The following is a 17954-nucleotide window of genomic DNA, read 5'->3' on the forward strand; positions in this document are numbered from 1 at the left end:
AGAGGGGTCTCGTTCATGTTGGGAGTGGCAGAATGGTGCATCCCAGGATAGCGAGATGCTATACTTCCCAAGAAGTGGTCATCAGGAGGGAGGCAATCTGGTGGCCCTTTGGCTATCAACCTCATTGTTCCCTAATGGCATTATCTGAGCATAAATAGGTCACTCCTGGCACCCAGAACTCCGATCTCTACCAACTAGAAGAAGGACCGAAGGAAGACTGCCCTGCTGCACTGAGGCAACAGCAAAGAGAGGCTGCACCGAAGAAGACTACACCTGCTGCACCTGGTGGCTAGCGAAGGTTGGGACTGTGACTGATGTGTCCTGTTCAAGGAGAAGCTGTCTCCAGAGCCCAAAAGATGTATGGAATGTGGATCAAATCAAACATTTACCCCCAGTCGAGATCTGGGTTTAATCCATCGTTCTTTTGCTCACCATGTCCTCCCTTGACCAGAAACAAGCATGTTGGAACCAGTTTTGGGGTATCACCCCTCATCAGTCAGGCTAGCTTGAATCCAGTGGCACAGTGAGCCCAGGGAGCAGGGTCCATACTGATTTGCATATGGCTGGGTCTAAACCGGAATGGCATGGTGTGTAAAAAGAAAGATGGATTTAGGCCTAGATCTCTGAACTTGGGGTGAATGTTTGACATAATTTCAGCATTCCGTCCATCAATTCTTTTTGCATTAGTCTCCAGAGCCAGCAAAGCCAGGAGACTCCAAGGGTCAGCTGGCTGGCCTCCTATTCGCTGCACATGGACACAACATCTGGAGAAGCCTGCTAGGGCATGTTGGTAGCCCAAAGTCTTCAAGCCACTACCATCACCACCGCGCAGTACCAGTCAGAGAGTTGCTGCGACTCTCAGAAGAGGAGTTATCTACCCAGCAAGAATTTGCCTGTGACCACGACACTGTGCGACTGGTGGTCTAGTGACGACAACGTCGGCTAGACCAGAGAGGACCTCGTGGGACATAGACCCTGCAACCAGAAGCCCTGCACATTCTTTGTGGCCTGAGGAACACCTGCAGGAAGATCCCGGTCGGCCGTGTCCCATCCTCAGCATCCTGAGAGTATTTCCACATCCTTCAGTCCTTGAATCAGGAGCACTCCATAGGAATCCATTTCAACACAGATAAAGTGCCTGGAACTGCTTGAGGACTGCTTCTGTGGAGGTCGCTGTTCCTAAGGACCATGCCTGCTCCCACATGTGACTAGCTCCCTGCCGGAGTTGGTCGCTCGAAGTACTTTTACCCGATTGCATTCACACTTACTCAAGCTTTCCTTCAAAACGTTTCTAAGTGTCAAATCCACTGAATTTGACAAGGCTTGTGTGCGATTGAAAATGCTTTGATTTATTAATTCTTGTAAAATCTATATCTCCAGAAACCTCTGGTGAATCTTTTTCGTTCTGGTGTCTAAATTTGTATAATACAATCTATTTTTACAAACTGGTGTTGGATTTCTTGAGTGACGTGTCCATTTCTTCTTCAGTTGTTTTGGTGCTGTTTAAATGCTTACACTAGTTCCTCTGTGTAAGCCTTGCTGCTCATTGCCATAGCTACCAGAGATTGAGCTGAGGGTTTGACAGACAAAACCTACAGGTCCTAAAGGGGTTGCTAAGTGTATTACACTGTGAGGTTGCAAAACCACACCATATGATACACTTCATGTGTAGGACAGTGCCCTTTCTGCATGGTTGCCCCCTAACATTTTGCCAGATACCTGATGCAATTTGACTGAGTGTACTGTGGATCCCTTCCAGTCAGATTCCCAGGGCCTGTGTTCTTTCCCAAACCTGTACCATTGTTTCCACAATTGGCACAACTCTAGCCTACCTGCAAGTCCCTTGTAAGGGGTACCTATGGTACCGAGGGCATAGTAGCCAGGAAAAGGTCTGCCACCCTCAGGGTACATTTACACAGGCTGACTGGAAGGTGATTGGTTTCACATACCTGAGGAGAATCATTGTGGGAGGATTTCATGGCAGTTTCCTGACTAGGAGATGGGCACGTACCTCTTGAGACAATCCCTTCCAGATGACGTCTCAACACAGCACAGGGTGCCGAGGATAGCAGCTGGCACCTTCCGAGCATAGTACAACAGGCTAAAGATATGTTTTAGAAGCCAACAACTTCAAAAGCAGTGACTCCTGGCATAGAGAAGAAATGTGGAGCATCCACCCATGACCCTGTGTATCCAGGGACATGTTGAGGCAGACTCACTGATGAGCACTGCGAGTTAAAGAGCCATGTCACCAGCACCCATGGGGCCTAAGCTAGACAAGGAGAGCAAAATATTGGAGTCGGTGGGCAAAAAATAGAAAAAGAGGCTGCCACAAAATGGTGAATAGTCAAGTCTATCGCCCTGTAATTAGACAAATGCACCAAAACTAAGAGGACCTTATGTCTCTCCTCCCAGAAGAGGGCCCTGGCGGAGTTGCGGGTGGAGGCCGGGACCTGGGGTGCTTTCCCAAGTCCCACTCGGTCCGCGGGCGGCTGCCCCGTGTGAGATCGAGCCCGCACCTTATCGGCGCCGCTCCTTAGCTGAGCCGGCTCCGGGCACGCCCCACTCTCCTAGGGAGCACGTGGGGGTAGAGGTCGACTCTGCGCCGTCCAATACCCTCTCCGGCACCGACTGACGTCGAGCCAGCACCTGTGGCGGACTCCACGGCACCGTGCCGGCGTTGGGTCCTTGATTCGTCTCCTGAGGTTCCTTCTTCTCCGGAGGTCTGTCATCCATTGGGATCTTCCTCCCCGGAGATAGGGCGCCTCATTGTTGCCTTTTCACTGGCATCTTCCAGGGAGGCTTTTCGCCGTCCCCGCGGCCTAAATCCTCGGATCCTCTTTTCCGCATTTCGCGGCTGGCTCTTCCACCAGATTTTCTGCCTACCCCAGGGGCACCTCAGGTTCCACACTCATCTGTGGATCCCCCACCATTCCGGGGCTGGCTGCTTCCCCATGGACTTGGGGACGGACGGCTCAGTTTGCAGCCGTCGCCCACGGAGGAATTACTTTCTTCCCCGAGGCGCCCTACGGAGGCCAGTGTTGCCTTTGTTCAGGCTATTTCCACGGCTGCTGGCATTTTGCGGATGGGTGAACCGGTCACCCCCTTTACTACAGATAACCTCTTGGAAGTCCTCCACCTGGGCTCTGGTGGACGGGAGCTGTTCCTTCCTGTTGTTGCCGATGCTCTCGGCCGTGCCATGGCCACTTCTGTGGCTCTCAGTCGCCATGCTTGGCTGCGAGATGCTGTTTTTCTCAAATATTAGGGAGCATCTGGTTGACCTGCCCTTTGACGGGGTCCTTTTGTTTAACACTCATGCGGACTCCACCATTCAGCGTCTCCTTGCAGGGCTCCGTCGTCCTCCCCCTCCGTAGGCTGGCTTGTTGATTCTCCGGGGCTTGATGGGAGGTGTTATCCCACCTGCTCTTGGAATCTGGTGTTTGGTGTGGCCCGTTTACACGTTCTGTGTGGATTGATGTGCCTTCGGGGTCCCTTGGTGGGGTCCTCTATTCTGTTGGCTGCTGGTTCAGCCCTTTTGGCAAGTGTGTACTTTTTGGCTGATTGCTAAGCTGTCTGTGGTTCCTGCCGCAGGTCTTATGTTCTTGTTCTCTGATGCGGGATTTTTGAGCGGCTCCCATGTTTTCTTTGGGACGTGTCATACCCAAAGTGGGGTACTTGTAGCTATTGTATAGCTCTGTCCAATGCTGGGAGATTGTGGAGCCCCCTTTTACGGGTTCCTCGTCTTCCCTAGTGTCGCTGTATACCGCCGATGTGGTTCTTTGATCTTTGTCTGGGCGTAGCTTGCGCTGCTCCAGTTTCTGTCATTCTCAGTATCCGCTGCATCGCTAGGGCAGCTTGGCATGCTGTCTGCGGTGTTGTGCTGTGGTGTTTCCACCCTTTTTGTTCACCATTTCGGCTGGCACTCTGGTGTTCCAGGGGGGATATTTTCCTGTGTTCTGGTTGACGGCTTGGTCCGTCTTCAGTATTTGTCCTTTTCTCTTTTGGCTGGTCCCACTTCTTTTCATGGGTCGGTCTCTGTCCGGAGCGGTCTCCTTCTAGGGGTTGTTCTGGATTTCCCTGGCCTTTGCCTTCGTCTTGAGCTCGGCTTGGTCTGGGTGTTCTGCTTCGTGGCGCTCGTGAGCTGCCAGCTGAGCCCACCTGCTCTTTCTGATCCATGGCCGGGGGCTTTGGCTTCGGCCCTTGTGCTCCTACCTCTTGTTCTGCTGGAGCCTTGCGAGACTACGTCTTTCTTCTCACGCCTGCCTTTATTGACTGAGGTGACGTTTCTGTCTTGTCCTTTGCCTTAAGGCTGTGACAGGTTCAGCTGTCCCCTTCACTGTGTGTGTGTTTCCGGTGGAGGGCTTTGCCTCTGTTTCTACCTCTTCTCCTTGGAGTCTTGGGGTGATTCTTCTTCCTCGGTACTCCTCTGCCGTTGTCTGTCCCTCCGGGGCTTCTGGCGGATGCCCCTGGTACGTTGGCTGGGCTTAGGGTGTACTAACCTTCCTTCGCCTCGCCCGTGCTTCCTTCTGCTTGGTGGGGGCTGTGCCACCCCTTTTGTCCCCATAACACATCCTCTGTTGGGCCCTGTGTTCTTCCAAGTTGGTGAGGTTCTCTTCTGCTTGGGGGAGGAGGGGACTGGGCTATCCTCCCTGCCCCCATAACACATCCCCTGTTGGAGCCCTGTGTTTTTCCAAGTTGGTGTGGTTCTCTCGCAGACCCTCCTCCCCTATGGTTATGGCTAGGGTATCTATTCTACGTTAAGGAATCTGCGGCTAGTAGTCTCTATCAGATGTACGAGTTACTTACCTTCAGTAATTATGTATCTGGTAGAAACCATTCTAGCTGTAGATTCCTTCACGGCCCGCCCTTCCTCCCCATTCTGCGAGGACCCTTAGTTTGGTCTTCTGCACTCACCTGCCTCTGGGTGGTATTGTCTTCTGCAAGTGCCTTCTCTCACTTCCTCCCTAGTGGGATGCTTTGCGTTGGTTGTTTGATCCACTCTTTCCTTTCTGGTGACTGGTTGGAGATTTCATGGGTACTTCTGCGTCCCTGCAGCCTGATCTTCCAGTGTGGGCCCTGCTCGTGCCCTTCTTCCTTTTCTTTGCTTGAACTTTCTGACTCCTCTGCAGTCCTCGGAGTTGGGGTCTCTTGGCTGTGCCTCAGCCCTTACCTCTTTATGGGAGATGCCTCTCCTTGCTGGTGTTGTCTTGGGGTAAATTGTCGTTTCTTTTCTGTGCTGACCTGGGTGTCCTTCACTGTTCTAGACTGTGGTTGCAGACCTCTTCGTCTCCTGTACATTTTTCACATGCTTTCTGCCCCCGGGGAGGCTGTCGTATTTGCTTGCAGGGTTGCTTCGCTGTAGCTGTGCTCTGCTTCTTCCTTTTATGACTTTTGGCCATAGTGCCTGGCACTCCTCTGGATGGTAATATACCTCACCATTCGTTTCTTCCATTTCTGTTTAGCTGATTTTTTCGCACACTGTTCCCTTATTCTCACAGTTTTTGTTGTGATGGCTCCACGTTGTGGCACGGAAAAGTTCTCCGAAGAAAACTGATTCGGCACGCCGGGGTGGGGCTTATGTGACCTTGCTGACATCAAGCCCGCGGACAACGTCAGGGCGGAGTCACATGTTCCCCCACTCACAACCCCCCCACCCCACTCTCTTTTGTGGTAGTGAGTGAGCAGTTGGGCATATTAGAGGATAGTGCTTAGCATTTATTGCCCACACAAATCTGACACCAATTTATAAAAATAACCCGTGCTTGTATATAAATGTAGATACCAAGATCATCGGAATAGGGGAAGTACTTTTTGGGTGATGAATTTACACTGTTTTCAGAAATGGATACTTCGTGCATTTTCTGGATCTGCAATGTTATCCTACGGAGGAAAAGCATGTAATGCATTCGGGCACTTGGCAGCGACTTACAGGACTGTGCTTCAGGACTTAAGGTGAGTATGGGTCACGGTCCAAGGCCACACTAACCGGTCATGTCTGGAAGCTCTGGGGCGTCCGGATTCAGAGATGTTACCTGTCTGGTGTCCCATTCATTTTAATGGAGAACGGTCCAGTTACAAAGAGGTTGCAAGCTGGGACTGAGGGAGCAGTCCGGGGGAAATCACAGGGGGGTCCGACCCTTGAGGTGCTCAGGCACGTAGGGACCCCATCAGTTCACTTCTCCTTGGGCTGTGGGACTCTGGTGCAGCGGTGTCTTTTGACATCGGATTCCGGTGCAGGAGTCTTGGCTGGAGGGGATGACTGGTAGTCCAGTCTGGGCTAACCCAAGCGTGGGCTTAGCTCTTGTGGGTTTAGGGACCCTGTTGGCACCGTACCTCTTTTATAGACTCAAGCTCTGGAGCACGGGTGCATAGGTGCTTTGAGTTGTCGGGTGGCGGCGGTCACAGACTCACGTCTTGGTCTTTGTTTTGCAGAATAGGGGTTAACAGGACAGCTGAGCCACTCACAAAGTGGATCTCACTGTCCTGAAGTCTCTCGACGTGCAGGTCGGTCTTCCTCGGCATTGGTGTCTGGACTGGGCGCAACAAGCCTTGGCTCCTGCAAGGGGTCCAGTACCCAGGGTATTGGTTCTGTGTGGCTACGGACAGATCTGACCTTCGGGAGCACAGGGTCCTCTTCCTTGGGGGCTGCTACTTCAGGCTGGCCGGGGAGCGTCAACTCGGTGGACTGCACCTCGCGTCTTTGGTGTGTGCGGCTACAGAGAAGTAGCTCCTCTACTCCAAGTGAGTTTCTTTGGCAATTTGTGAAGCACTGACAGCGCTCTGGGTTTCTAGGAGGCTGCACAGCGGCAGTGTGAGTCTGCTTCCACGATTGTTGGGGCAGCAGTCAGGCTGGCAGGGTCAGTACCAAGTCAGTCATTGCTCTTCGCGTCTTGTGACAGGACTCTTCTTTGTCCACTCCTTCGCTTGATCTGTCGAATTCTGAAAATCTGGTATCAGGGGAGCCCTAAATACTCAATTATGGGGTGTTAAGGGGAGTGAGAGGTATTAGCCAATGGGCTACTTGCCCCTGGGGTCACTATACCCCCTTTTAACCACTTCCTTTGGGGAGTGGGCATCACGCTGTCCCACAATTCCTAATTCAACCACACATAAGATGGTGGAATTCTAAAAGTGATTGATTGATAAAAATTTATATTGCGCAAAACAATAACCCGCAGGTATCAAGGCGCCTAACAATAATATCAGAAGTCTGGGTCAATCATCATTACACATAGGCTTTCAGGAAGAGGCGGGTCTTTAAGGCACCGCGGAATGACTGCAGGGAGGGTAGGGACCTAAGGTCCAAAGGAAGATCGTTCCACCATTTGGGTGCTAAAGTGGAAAAAGCCCTGCCACCCCCTTTTGCTCTTCGCACACGAGGGACTGATAGAAGCAATTTCCCGGAGGAACGCAGATTCCTTCCTGGGATGTAGTGGGAGATTATAGAACCCACTCCAGAGTCACAGTTTCTTGCAATGGCTCTGTATGTCATGCACAAGACCGTAAAACGTACTCGGTACTCTACAGGGAGACAAGTGGTGTTCACTTCAGGCTGCTCACCCTAGAGACGTGTCCAGCATGAAGTGCAACACCCTCCTGCATAGCTCATTTCCGCCCTGTCCTGGTGCCAAATGAGCCCCGGACATGGGGGGTTTGGCAGCCCACCACCTCTGAGGAAAGCAAGATTTGCATACCAAAAACAGCAGGCTATTTGAAGCTGACTGCCTTGGAATGCTCATTTACCAATCTTCTGGGGAAGGGGGTGATAACACCTTTCTCCAGAGCAGGCATTGTTTCTATCCTCTGAGAGTGGAGCTCTCACCTCCTAGGGGGATAGAAACTCGTCTGTGGCAGCAGCCTGAACGAAACTAGTCAGTCAGCACACTAGAGGGCTGGTAGGTTTCAGGAGATACCTCTAAGGTAATCTCTAGGGGCATGTATTAATAAATCTATCACAGCCATCAGTCGGCTTCTTTCTATTGATAGCTAAGCATGCAGCACAGAATGAACCGCGGTTCCCTTCAGGATACAAGACATTTCCAAGGCTGCCATATGAGGGTGGATTCAACTCATTCACACGTCACAGCCTGAACCGAAACCCGTATGTAGAAGCGCAGAGGGGCGCAGCTTGTTGCTCTCTGTGAGGCCTTTACATCTACAACACATTCAAAGCAAGAAGAAATGTTGCTTATCTGTCACTGTGAGTTTTCAGCATTGCTTTCTTTTATGGATTTCCATTTGAGTCAGCCTTCCTCCCGTGGATGTGAAAGAGGTCAACCATCTTCAAAGCAACTTTAGATGAAGGGCAGGCAAATTGTACAATGCCACAGCTCTAGGTGATGCCATTGTGCTGTAGCGGGTGGGTTTACTCAAACATGTGCTGTCCTATCCATCCACTGGATGACAGAAATGTGCCACATGATTCCAACATGTCTCAAACCGCAGAGCAATTCTTGTTGGCCAGTCACGTTGCGAAGCACAATTGTAATTATGGTACACATTGTATTTCAGCCTTTTCAGTCTGCTACCCATCCCACCTACTTCTTCATGTGCAAGAAATTATTTCAGCCTGCAGGAGAAGTAGAACTGATTAGAGATACTCTGAGTGGGAGCAGGACTTGAGACTGAGTGAATATGTGCAACCATGGCCTCAAGAGGGCTGAGTGGGAGGGAGTGAGCAAGGCTTGGGTAGGTGTGAGAGGAGAGGGAGTGTGGGAGCAAGGCTCCGTTCTGGGGCTGATGGTAGTGAAAGAGCAGAATTTGTTGATGGGGCTGAGTGGTAGTGAAGGGGAAGGGCTTGGAGGTCGGGCTGAGTACTGATGATGAAGCAGGGCTTGGGTGTAAGGCTACGTGGCAATGATCGAGCAAGGAATGGGCAGTGGACTGAGTGTGAATGTGGGTACAAGTCCTTGGTCTGGTACGAGTGTGGTAGCAAGGCTTAGGTGTGGGGCTCAGTGGGTGTGTAATAGCAAGAATTAGAGGTATGGTTAGTGGGAGTGTTTTTCTAGTGCTTTTCCTTTCGTTCAGTGATGCTTATGTTCCCCGACCCCTTTCCTTGCAGAGTTAGGCTTCTAGTTGTGTATCCTCCAATGTCAATGGACTTACTTTGCCCATGGCTGATGAACTGTTTCCAGTTTATTCTCCTCTGTTTTCCACCGTTGTCTTAGTTGTGTATGTGATGTGCAATATTTGTAGTGCAATGCCTTTGACTGTGAGCGTGGAGAATACTTAAGTACATTTTTCTCTCTCCTACTCAAGGATCATCTACCGGGAATTGAAGGATTCAGACAAAGATCGGGAGAACGAGCGGCAGGTGAGTACCAACTGGACACATCTGCACCCCCTCATCCATATCTTTCGGCCCCATTAGACGGGAAATTGGAGGGTAGAGCCAGCAACGCTGCCACAGTTTGCCATGTGCGTCAACTTTTGAGAAAACTCTAACCATTGACCATTGGAGCCATGTACAAGCAAACTGTGACAGTTGTGTGCCTGCACGCCCCTCCCTTCACCCCCAATCTCTGTTAATGCATGTGGCATCTTTTGAGACTTTACAATCAGGAAAGACCAACATTTGGTTCTTCCTATTGTAGGGTCGCTGGTCTCTTGCGCATGTGGGACAGTACCTTGGCACTGATGAATTACCAAAGAATGACTTGATAACGTACCTGCAGAAGAGTGCAGACCCCGCCTTCCTGCGCCACTGGAAATTAACCGGCACTAATAAAAGTATTAGGAAAAACAGGAATTGTTCCCAGCTGATAGCTGCATACAAGGTATAATCCTGCGTTGAGCATTCCGTTGGGGTTAGGGTGAGAGGGAGGGCCAGGTTTTTTTTCCCCATTCTTTTTTCTTTGCCAACAACTTAGTTCTTCACCAGGGGAGTGTGGAAGGAGGAACTGCCAGTGGTTGTGTTATTGAGGCGAGAACAATAATTATGAATGTCTCTACATCCCCCAATTAATGTGCTATGCTTGTGTATGCTGCATGTCACTAACGCAGAGGGGTCTGTCTGGCCCTAGATTTTTCTTTTGTTATTTCTGCCCTTCTTTGGTTGATAACTTTTCAGGAACATGTACTGCAGGTCATGGATGTGAGCCCTTGCTCAAACTTTTGTTTTGCACTTTATTGTGGAATACTGGCCAGTTTGTGTCACTAACATAGGTGCCAGTTTTCCTGCTTTTGCTCTGTCCCAGATGTCACTGTGCCCCTGCTTTCCATAGGACTTCTGTGAACGCGCCTCTAAGGCTGGCCTCAGCCCAAGCTCTCTGGCCACCCTGCAGAGCTGTGATATCCTCAGCCAGGCGAGGGAGCAGCCCCAGGCCAAAGCTGGAAGCGGTCAGAGCTCCTGTGGAGTGGAAGATGTCCTGCAGCTTTTACGCATTCTGTACATTATCGCAAGTGACCCTTACTCAACCAGGACAGCGCAAGAAGGTATGTGATCTGGCTTGGTGATCTGCTGAATGTGGTAGATGCTTTGAATGGATGGAGTGGGAAGATGTCTGACATCAACTTGACTTAACTTACCACTGCATCACAAGTCACAGTTCGTATGACGTGGAGGGTTATAACTCTCAAGTGATGATTAGCTCACATAGTGTCATGCATCTGCTGCCTTTTCCTTGACAGGTGGTAAAATATTGCTCAGAATTGTTTGTCCATGTCGGTACTAAGCCCTTTGTTTTCCGCTTACTCTGTACAATGGCATTTGAGGAAACCTTATGTTCAAGTTTTCTTCCAGAACACACAACTTTGGTTGCAGTTTTCTGGAATGCTCACTACGCTGTCCTACAGCCTGCATTGGTACCCACCGAATGGTTCTCATTGAGCTTGCTAGCCTCATAGAAGCTCATTATGAATCAAACACACAATTCAACAATCTCCCCATATGGGGGACTCCCCAGAACTCTTTCAGAGATGGGTGCATTTCAGCTGACCCCCTTGGAGTTTCGAAGCCAGAACAAATGTGTATGAATTTAAAAAAATGCTTGTGATGTACTCGTAGCAGCACTCGCGATATGAAGACTAGGCAGGCACTATTCTAAAATAGGACATTTAGATAGGAGGGCCTCTATGGTGCTTTCTGCTTTACATTTAGGAAGGCAGAAGCCCTTGTATTAGGGCAACGGAATACCTACAGGTACACACAAAGGACATTTGTCAATCTACAGACACATTTTGCAAGTGATGTCCTCCGCAGCAGTCACTTTTGTAGGGCACTTCAGTTTTGGGGATTTCAGACATTCATCTTCAAGTGCAAAAAAAATGCGTTACATGCGCACGCGTGCGTGCGTGTGTCTGAGAGAGATATATATTTTGGGGGGGTTTTCTTCCATGGCATGTGTAGCTGGAGATACGCCTACTTCTGCCATAAAGTCTTGGGTTCAGGCTTGTGCAACTTGTTTTTCTTCAAAGTCTTCTGAGCCTCAAGCCAGTGGGGGTTGGTTCTAGGGTCAGGTCCTGCTGCGCACCCCATGCCACACATGGCCAGGTGTAGGATTGGTGTTGTGTGGTAATAAAATGTTTTGTGTTAAAAAAATAAAAATATGTAAACCTCTAGAAATTCACTGGAGAAAAAACAAAGGTTAAAATTAAGGTTCGAGGCATGTGGGCTGCTGAATTCATATCTATTGCATAGATCGCCGCCTAGTGTTGGGTCCGGATGATTGCACATTGTTGTCCTGGAAGAGTCTTCGAAGTATCACGAGATAGGTGGCTCCTCCCCTGGACTACAGTGCGCATGGGCATCGACTCCATCCCCAGATTGTTTTTTCCGCCATTGGGTTCGGATGTATATTTTATGGTTAGGTATGGTAATATCGTACTTTACATTAACTATAGCCCATGCCCTAACGTAACTAACTCACTCGCCATGCACTGCAAATCACCCGGCATAGAACCGCATTGCAGAAAATGTAATTTTGGTGGAGTTACTTTGAACGCTGAGTGCAGGCTTTCTTTCTGTCAAGAGGTGGACCAGAGTGTCTTTGGCTATTGAAATGGCATCTGCTCCCGTAACCCAGCACCAGCCCCAGGGATGGATGTGGCCGGCTTTGGATGGAATTCAGCTGACATGTATATGATCTACTGGCAGTCGCCAGTATATAGTTATAGTTCGGACTGTGATTCCATAGGAAAAGCCTTTGTTTTGCCAATAACTTTAGCGCCACTTGACGAATCTTCACGAAATAGTCACAACGTTTGCTACAGTCGGTTCAGTTGCTGTTGTAAGATTTGGGTTGATCCGTCAAGTGGGGGCCAAGAAAAAAGGAAGGTCCTAAAACGCGTTTTTCTCATGCATTTTCCCACACGGCTACTAAATACGACTACAGCCTAAACCACTGAACAGAATTACTCTAAATGTGACAGAAAGCTAGATGTTGGTCCAGAGAGCGTGTTTTTTGTTATTTGGTGTAAATCCATTCAGTAGTTTGAGATACTAATGTTTAAAATATAGAGCTAGCTAGGGACGCAGATCCTTGCAGTGTACTCGCGGATCCACAGTCGCCATGCTGACATTTGATTGACTGCCAATACTTCAACCAGGAAGTGTTGGCAGCCATCTTGGGACTCTTCTTACAGCAGTCCCAATGTCGCAATGTATAATTATTTGTTGCTGAATCTCAGTGAACGAATCAGAATATATATATATCTATATTCAATAACACCTTATAGACCGCATCTGCGCTTACAAATATTCACATAATTCGTACTGCAGCGCAAACATCAGATCTGAGGTTATCATAGAGAAGAACGATTGCCGTTTGGAAACAGTTTTTAATGCCTCAGAGGCTGCAAGTAACAATTACTTTATACAGTGCAACAACTCGCCCAGTAGTCACAGGGTCTACTCAGTAATTTGTGGTTGCTAGCAGAGCAAAATAAATAATTTTTGGTAGAAATAATATAAGGTAAACAGCCGTTAAACCCATGGTAATATGAGGGTTTCATCATGCCGGTGATAGCCCTCTGCGCAGGTATCTTTTGAACAGCCTCCTGAAAGATCTGTGCTGTGTTGACAAAAATCCGCTGTTCAATTCGGAAGTGGCAAGGAAACCGCCATTTGGCCCTGTGCAGAAAGGAGAATTGTGAGATAGCCAGATGCTACACGTCTTAGGAAGTGATCATCAGGAGTGAGACAACCTGGTAGCCCATTGGCTACTGACCGCGACCTACGGTGAGTGCATTTTCTGGGCATAAAGAGAGTACCGAGATCTCGATGGGCTGGAAAAGAGGACAAGACCGAACGACTGCCCTGCTGCGCCAAGGACCTGGTGAAGAGAGGCTGCACCGACATGGACTGCACCCGCTGAACCTGGTGGCTATCATCGGAGAAGGGACTGTGCCTGCTGTGTCCTGCTCACGGAGAAGTCGTTCCTGAGCCCAGCCGAAGCAAGAGCCTCAAAGTCAGTTGGATTACCCACTGTTCGCAGCACACGGCCACAGCAGCTGAAGAAGCCTGGTGGGGCGAGTTGATAGCCCATGTAGGAAGCTCGCTCTGTATATGGTATACCAGTAGGTGGTTATACCGTGCACAGTTGAGTGGTGGCCGGCATGGCTCGTGGGCGGGGGGGTGAGTCGCACTGGTAGGGTGGTGGGGGGACAGAGTGCTTAATACATTTCTAACAATTCTTACCTTGCCGCCGGTCCCGCGTCCCTGCTCTCCTGTTCTTTGAACAGGAAGCCGAGTCAGGCCCCACTGACCGCAGCGTTGTGATTGGTAAGCACCCAGGCTCCCCTTGTGATTGGTCTGAGCAACGTGACACAGCGCTCAGCCAGGGGCTAGAGGGGTGGGAATGTTCTCCATGCAGGCTGTAAGGCAGCCTGCACGAAGAACAGGGAAAGTGCGCATGACTTGTTTGGGGGGCCCGAGAGGGCTAAACAAACTGTCATTGCGCACTTAGGAGTGGGCAAACCACTCATCCCCTGCCCTGCTGGGAGAGCAGAGCAGCCCCATCCACCCATCAAGCAGCACAAAGCATGAAATGACGACGCCAAGTTATCATTTTATGTTTCGTGCTTTGCACTGCTCAAAAGCAGTGGGGCGACGCTCCTCCGCCATAGTGGTGGAGCAGCCAATGAGTCCAGAGATTCCACTAGAAGTGTACAGTGCTCAATGCAAACCCCAAGTGCTCCTTTTGTGGTTGTGTGGGTGAGGAGCCTGAGGCCTAACACAGAGGAGTGTAAGACATTTGTTGTGCACACAGGGACAAATAAATGTGACACAACTCAGAAAGAAGATCCACACCAATTTTAGAAAAATAAGCTTTGCTCAAGATTTATTTTAAGACCAAGATCTTCGCAAAAAGGTAAGTACATTTTTAAATAGAAATTCTTTTCAGTTTCAAAGGTGGACTCTTTGTGCAGTTTTCAGTCTATGCAATATTAACCTATGGAGGAAAACTAGAATGCTATATTGCAGGTAAGTGACCAACTTACAGTTCCAGTCTTCGGGTTTCAGGGTCAGCAGAGGGCCAGGTTCATGTAAGTACAGATACTGCACCACCAGGCAGCACATGCAGCACATGGGTGGCCGGGTGCAGAGGTCAGAGTTGAAGATCGGGCCCAATGAACCCATTGGAGACTGGGGGTGTTTGGAGACACGCTGTTTGCGGGTGAGTAAATCGGTTGCAGGAGTCAAACTTCACAAGTTATAGCAAGTACAATGCAATTCAATGGAGTTTAGACGCTGTAGGTCGTAGGGGACACAGTCGGTCGAGCTCACCAAGGCTCAGGGGCTTCAGGTGCAGGGGTGTCCTTTGACATCAAGTTTTCTTACCTGAGCTGGTCGTGGGGAGCCTTTGGATTCACACTGCAGGCGTCGTTGTGGAGGCCAATGCTGGACTGGGACACAGGATCGCTGGGAAGCTTTTCTAGATCGGTGGGCCACCTGCACACAGGCCGGAGGCGTCTGGTGCAAAGTGGTCAAGGATTGCCAATCCTAACATCAGAAGAGTCCTTTGGGTTGATTTCTTGTGGGCAGAGTGCGAGAAGCTGAGTTTCTGTTGCAGTGACCACCCCACTTTTTTGCCAGACTACTGATGCACTTTGACTTGATATGCCCTGGGTCCCTGCCAATCAGGTTCCTAGGGCCTGTCTTCTTTCCCCAAATCTGTACCTTGTACACCCAATTGGCACTCTCTGGCCACAGGTCAGCCCCTGATAAATGGTACCACAGGTACCCAGGGCACTGTGACCAGGGAAGGCCTCTAAGGGCTGCAGCACTTATTGTGCCACCCTTAGAGGCCCTGTACCTTTACACTCACACACTGCCTTTGCAGGCTGCGTCTTTTGGTGCAGAACAAAGTGAAGAGTCGACATGGCACACATCCCTGTGTGCCATGCCTACAACCCACTGCCCTGGCATGGATCAGTTACCCCTCTAGCTGGGTGCCCTATGCCAGTGGTGAGGGTACAAGTGCATGAGCCCTGTACCCCTACAGTGTCAAAGTCCATTCTTAGACATTGTAAGTGCAGTGCTGCCATTAAGAGTATATGGGGCTGGGAGTTTGTCATTACGAACGCCACAGCACCATAATGACTGCACTGAAAACTGAGAAGTTTGGTATCAAGCTACTCAGCACAATAAACTCACTCTAATGCCAGTGTGGGATTTAATGAAAAATGCACTCAGAGAGCCTAAGATGCCCCTTGAAAAACGACCAGTATCTGGTGGGTTCCCTGACTGGTGCACACCAGCCTGCCACCACGAGACATGCTTCTGCATCCCTGTGGCGGGAGCCTTCGCTCCCCGAGCCCAGAAAAAAAGCTTTTTCTGGGAGGAGGTGGTCACACCTTTGAAGCTCCTCAGCCTTCTGTGGCAGGGGAGCTTCAAAGGCCTTGCAGCCTTTGTAATGCGACCCCAGCCTCTCCTGCTATCAGGAGCAGGCCCCCTTCCTGTCTCCCCTCCTTTTCGGTGGGAAAAATTAGCCAGCCCAGAAGGTTTGCCCACCTCTGCCAACCCCACCCCTCAGGTGGGAGAGGCGAAGTGAAGTCCACTCTTCAGTGCTGCCATCTTGTAGATGGTAGGCACTTCCCAATTAGGATTAGTGATTGTGCTCACTCCCCCACGTGTAGTCACCCTAAGGTCAGTAGCCCATTAGTTATTGACACCGAGATCCCTAAAACGCCCCCTAAATGCAGTATTTAGGGGGCAGCCCTGAACCAAGAAGTCAATCAAGAAACCAGAAGAAGAAAAGAAGGACCGAACAGCTGTGCCGAAGCTAACAAGAGAAGGACGCCCACTAACTTAGCCCCAGCACTACCGGCCTGTCTACACCTCGAGCCTGCGGCAGCAAAATCCTGGTTTGTCCTGCAGCCAGCAACCTCAAGAAACCCGGAGGACCTGCCTGCCTTCAATCCCAAAGAATTTGTCTCCCGTGAACACCGAATTTTTTCACGCACAGACTGCATCTCCGCAAGCCTGGACCACTCTGCTCCCTACGCCCACGGCCTGAGTTAGTGGCCCAACACCACGAGGTCTCCCCGATGATCCAGACCTGAGATCCAGTGATCCCTGACATACCTCAAGTCGACGCCTGCAGCCTAAATCCGGAAGGGACCCCAACCGCGACCAGGAGCTGGTAAGAAGATCCGACCCTAAAAGGCACCCCTCTACCTGACGACCCACGGCCTTGGGTGGCCCAACCAGCGGTGCCTAACCAACCCCCAGCATCCCAACTTACCTCTCCAAGTGGTGGTCGCACCCAGAAGACCTTCGTCCCCGAGCCTGCAGTGCTTTTGCAACCCAGAGAAACCCCATTGAAAGCTACAGGGCACCCGGCGCCAAAACAGCACTCTGCACCCGGCCACCCCAGTGCCCCTGAGGGTGCATCTTTTATGCTGGCCTAAACCCCCATTTGCCCTGAGCTGAGTGTGGAGTTTGAAAACCTAAGAAATCCTTTTAAAATTGTACTAAATAACTAACACGTTTTTACTTACCTGTTTACAGGAAATGTCCCAGGCTAGTATCCAGGTATACTACCATGTGTAAGAAAAGTAATCTGAAAGTAACATACTGGTCATTTTACAAAAAAGCCCATTCAAAGTATATGTACATTATCAAGTAACAGTACTGTTATTCAAAGTGCATATACAATTGCAATCCAAACTGTTACAACTGCATTATTACTGTAAAGTATTTATTGCTTACCTGTGCCAGGCTTGCTTGGTTCTAGAAAATAAAATACCTAAAAGAATATTTTTATTAAAAAAAATTGGTCTGAAGTTTAGTCTTTGAGTCTGTGAAATAATTTGCTGACTGAGTGTGTACAACAAATGCTTAACACTATCCTCTGATAAAGCCTTAATGCTCGTGCACACTACCACAAATAGAGGGTAAGGTGCTATCTAACTTTACCTCTGCCTACTTTTGGGGTTACACTGGACTCTGTGCACACTATACCTCACTTTTGTAAAGTATATACAGAGCCAGCTTCCTACAAGGGGCTTGAAAAGTGTGCTTAACTTAGTCTCCTCCTCCCTATGGGTGGGGTTGGCAAAGGTGAGCACACCTCCTAGTCTTGGATTTCCCGCCAGGTTTCCTGCCCAAAGTGGGGGTGTAAACCAGGGACTGCCATCTGCTGCTATCAGCAGAGACTGGGGATCGCATTTGAAAGGTGGCATGCCTTTGAAGCTTGCCCTTAGAGCACTGGCCCATCCTGGGGGAGGAGGTGTGATACCCCTGCCCAGAATGTGCATTGTTACTGGTCCCAGAGGCTTTCCGCCCAGGGTTCCAGAAACGTGTGTTTGTGTCTGTCTGACTCTGTCTCTCAGGCTACCTAAAGCCAGTCAAGGCCGGTAGGTTTTCAGGGGACACCTCTGGGGGTGCCCTATGAGTACGTGTTTTAATAAATCTCCCACTAGCATCAGTGTGAATTTCTTACAAGGAGCTGTTGGGTAATACACACTGGTGGTTTCAGTGAAGCCATCATGGTGCTGGAGACCTCAAGTGG

General features: G+C 49.9%; 1 protein-coding gene across 9 annotated transcripts in view; it reads left to right on the plus strand.

Annotated features, from left to right (window-relative positions):
* HECTD1 (HECT domain E3 ubiquitin protein ligase 1) overlaps positions 1–17954 on the plus strand; it is a 424699-nt gene that overhangs the window by 350844 nt on the left and 55901 nt on the right. For 5 of the 9 annotated variants that reach the window (XM_078659397.1, XM_078659396.1, XM_078659398.1 and 2 more), the window contains exons 30-32: positions 9259–9313; positions 9594–9776; positions 10224–10434. In XM_078659397.1, the coding sequence (XP_078515523.1) occupies positions 9259–9313; positions 9594–9776; positions 10224–10434 (449 nt within the window). The remainder of the gene's footprint in view (positions 1–9258; positions 9314–9593; positions 9777–10223; positions 10435–17954) is intronic. The other 4 variants (XM_078659400.1, XM_078659402.1, XM_078659403.1 and 1 more) reach the window with 1 other exon arrangement.

Source organism: Lissotriton helveticus, chromosome 9 (genome assembly GCF_964261635.1).
Source record: "Lissotriton helveticus chromosome 9, aLisHel1.1, whole genome shotgun sequence".
In the NCBI taxonomy this organism is placed as follows: domain Eukaryota; kingdom Metazoa; phylum Chordata; class Amphibia; order Caudata; family Salamandridae; genus Lissotriton; species Lissotriton helveticus.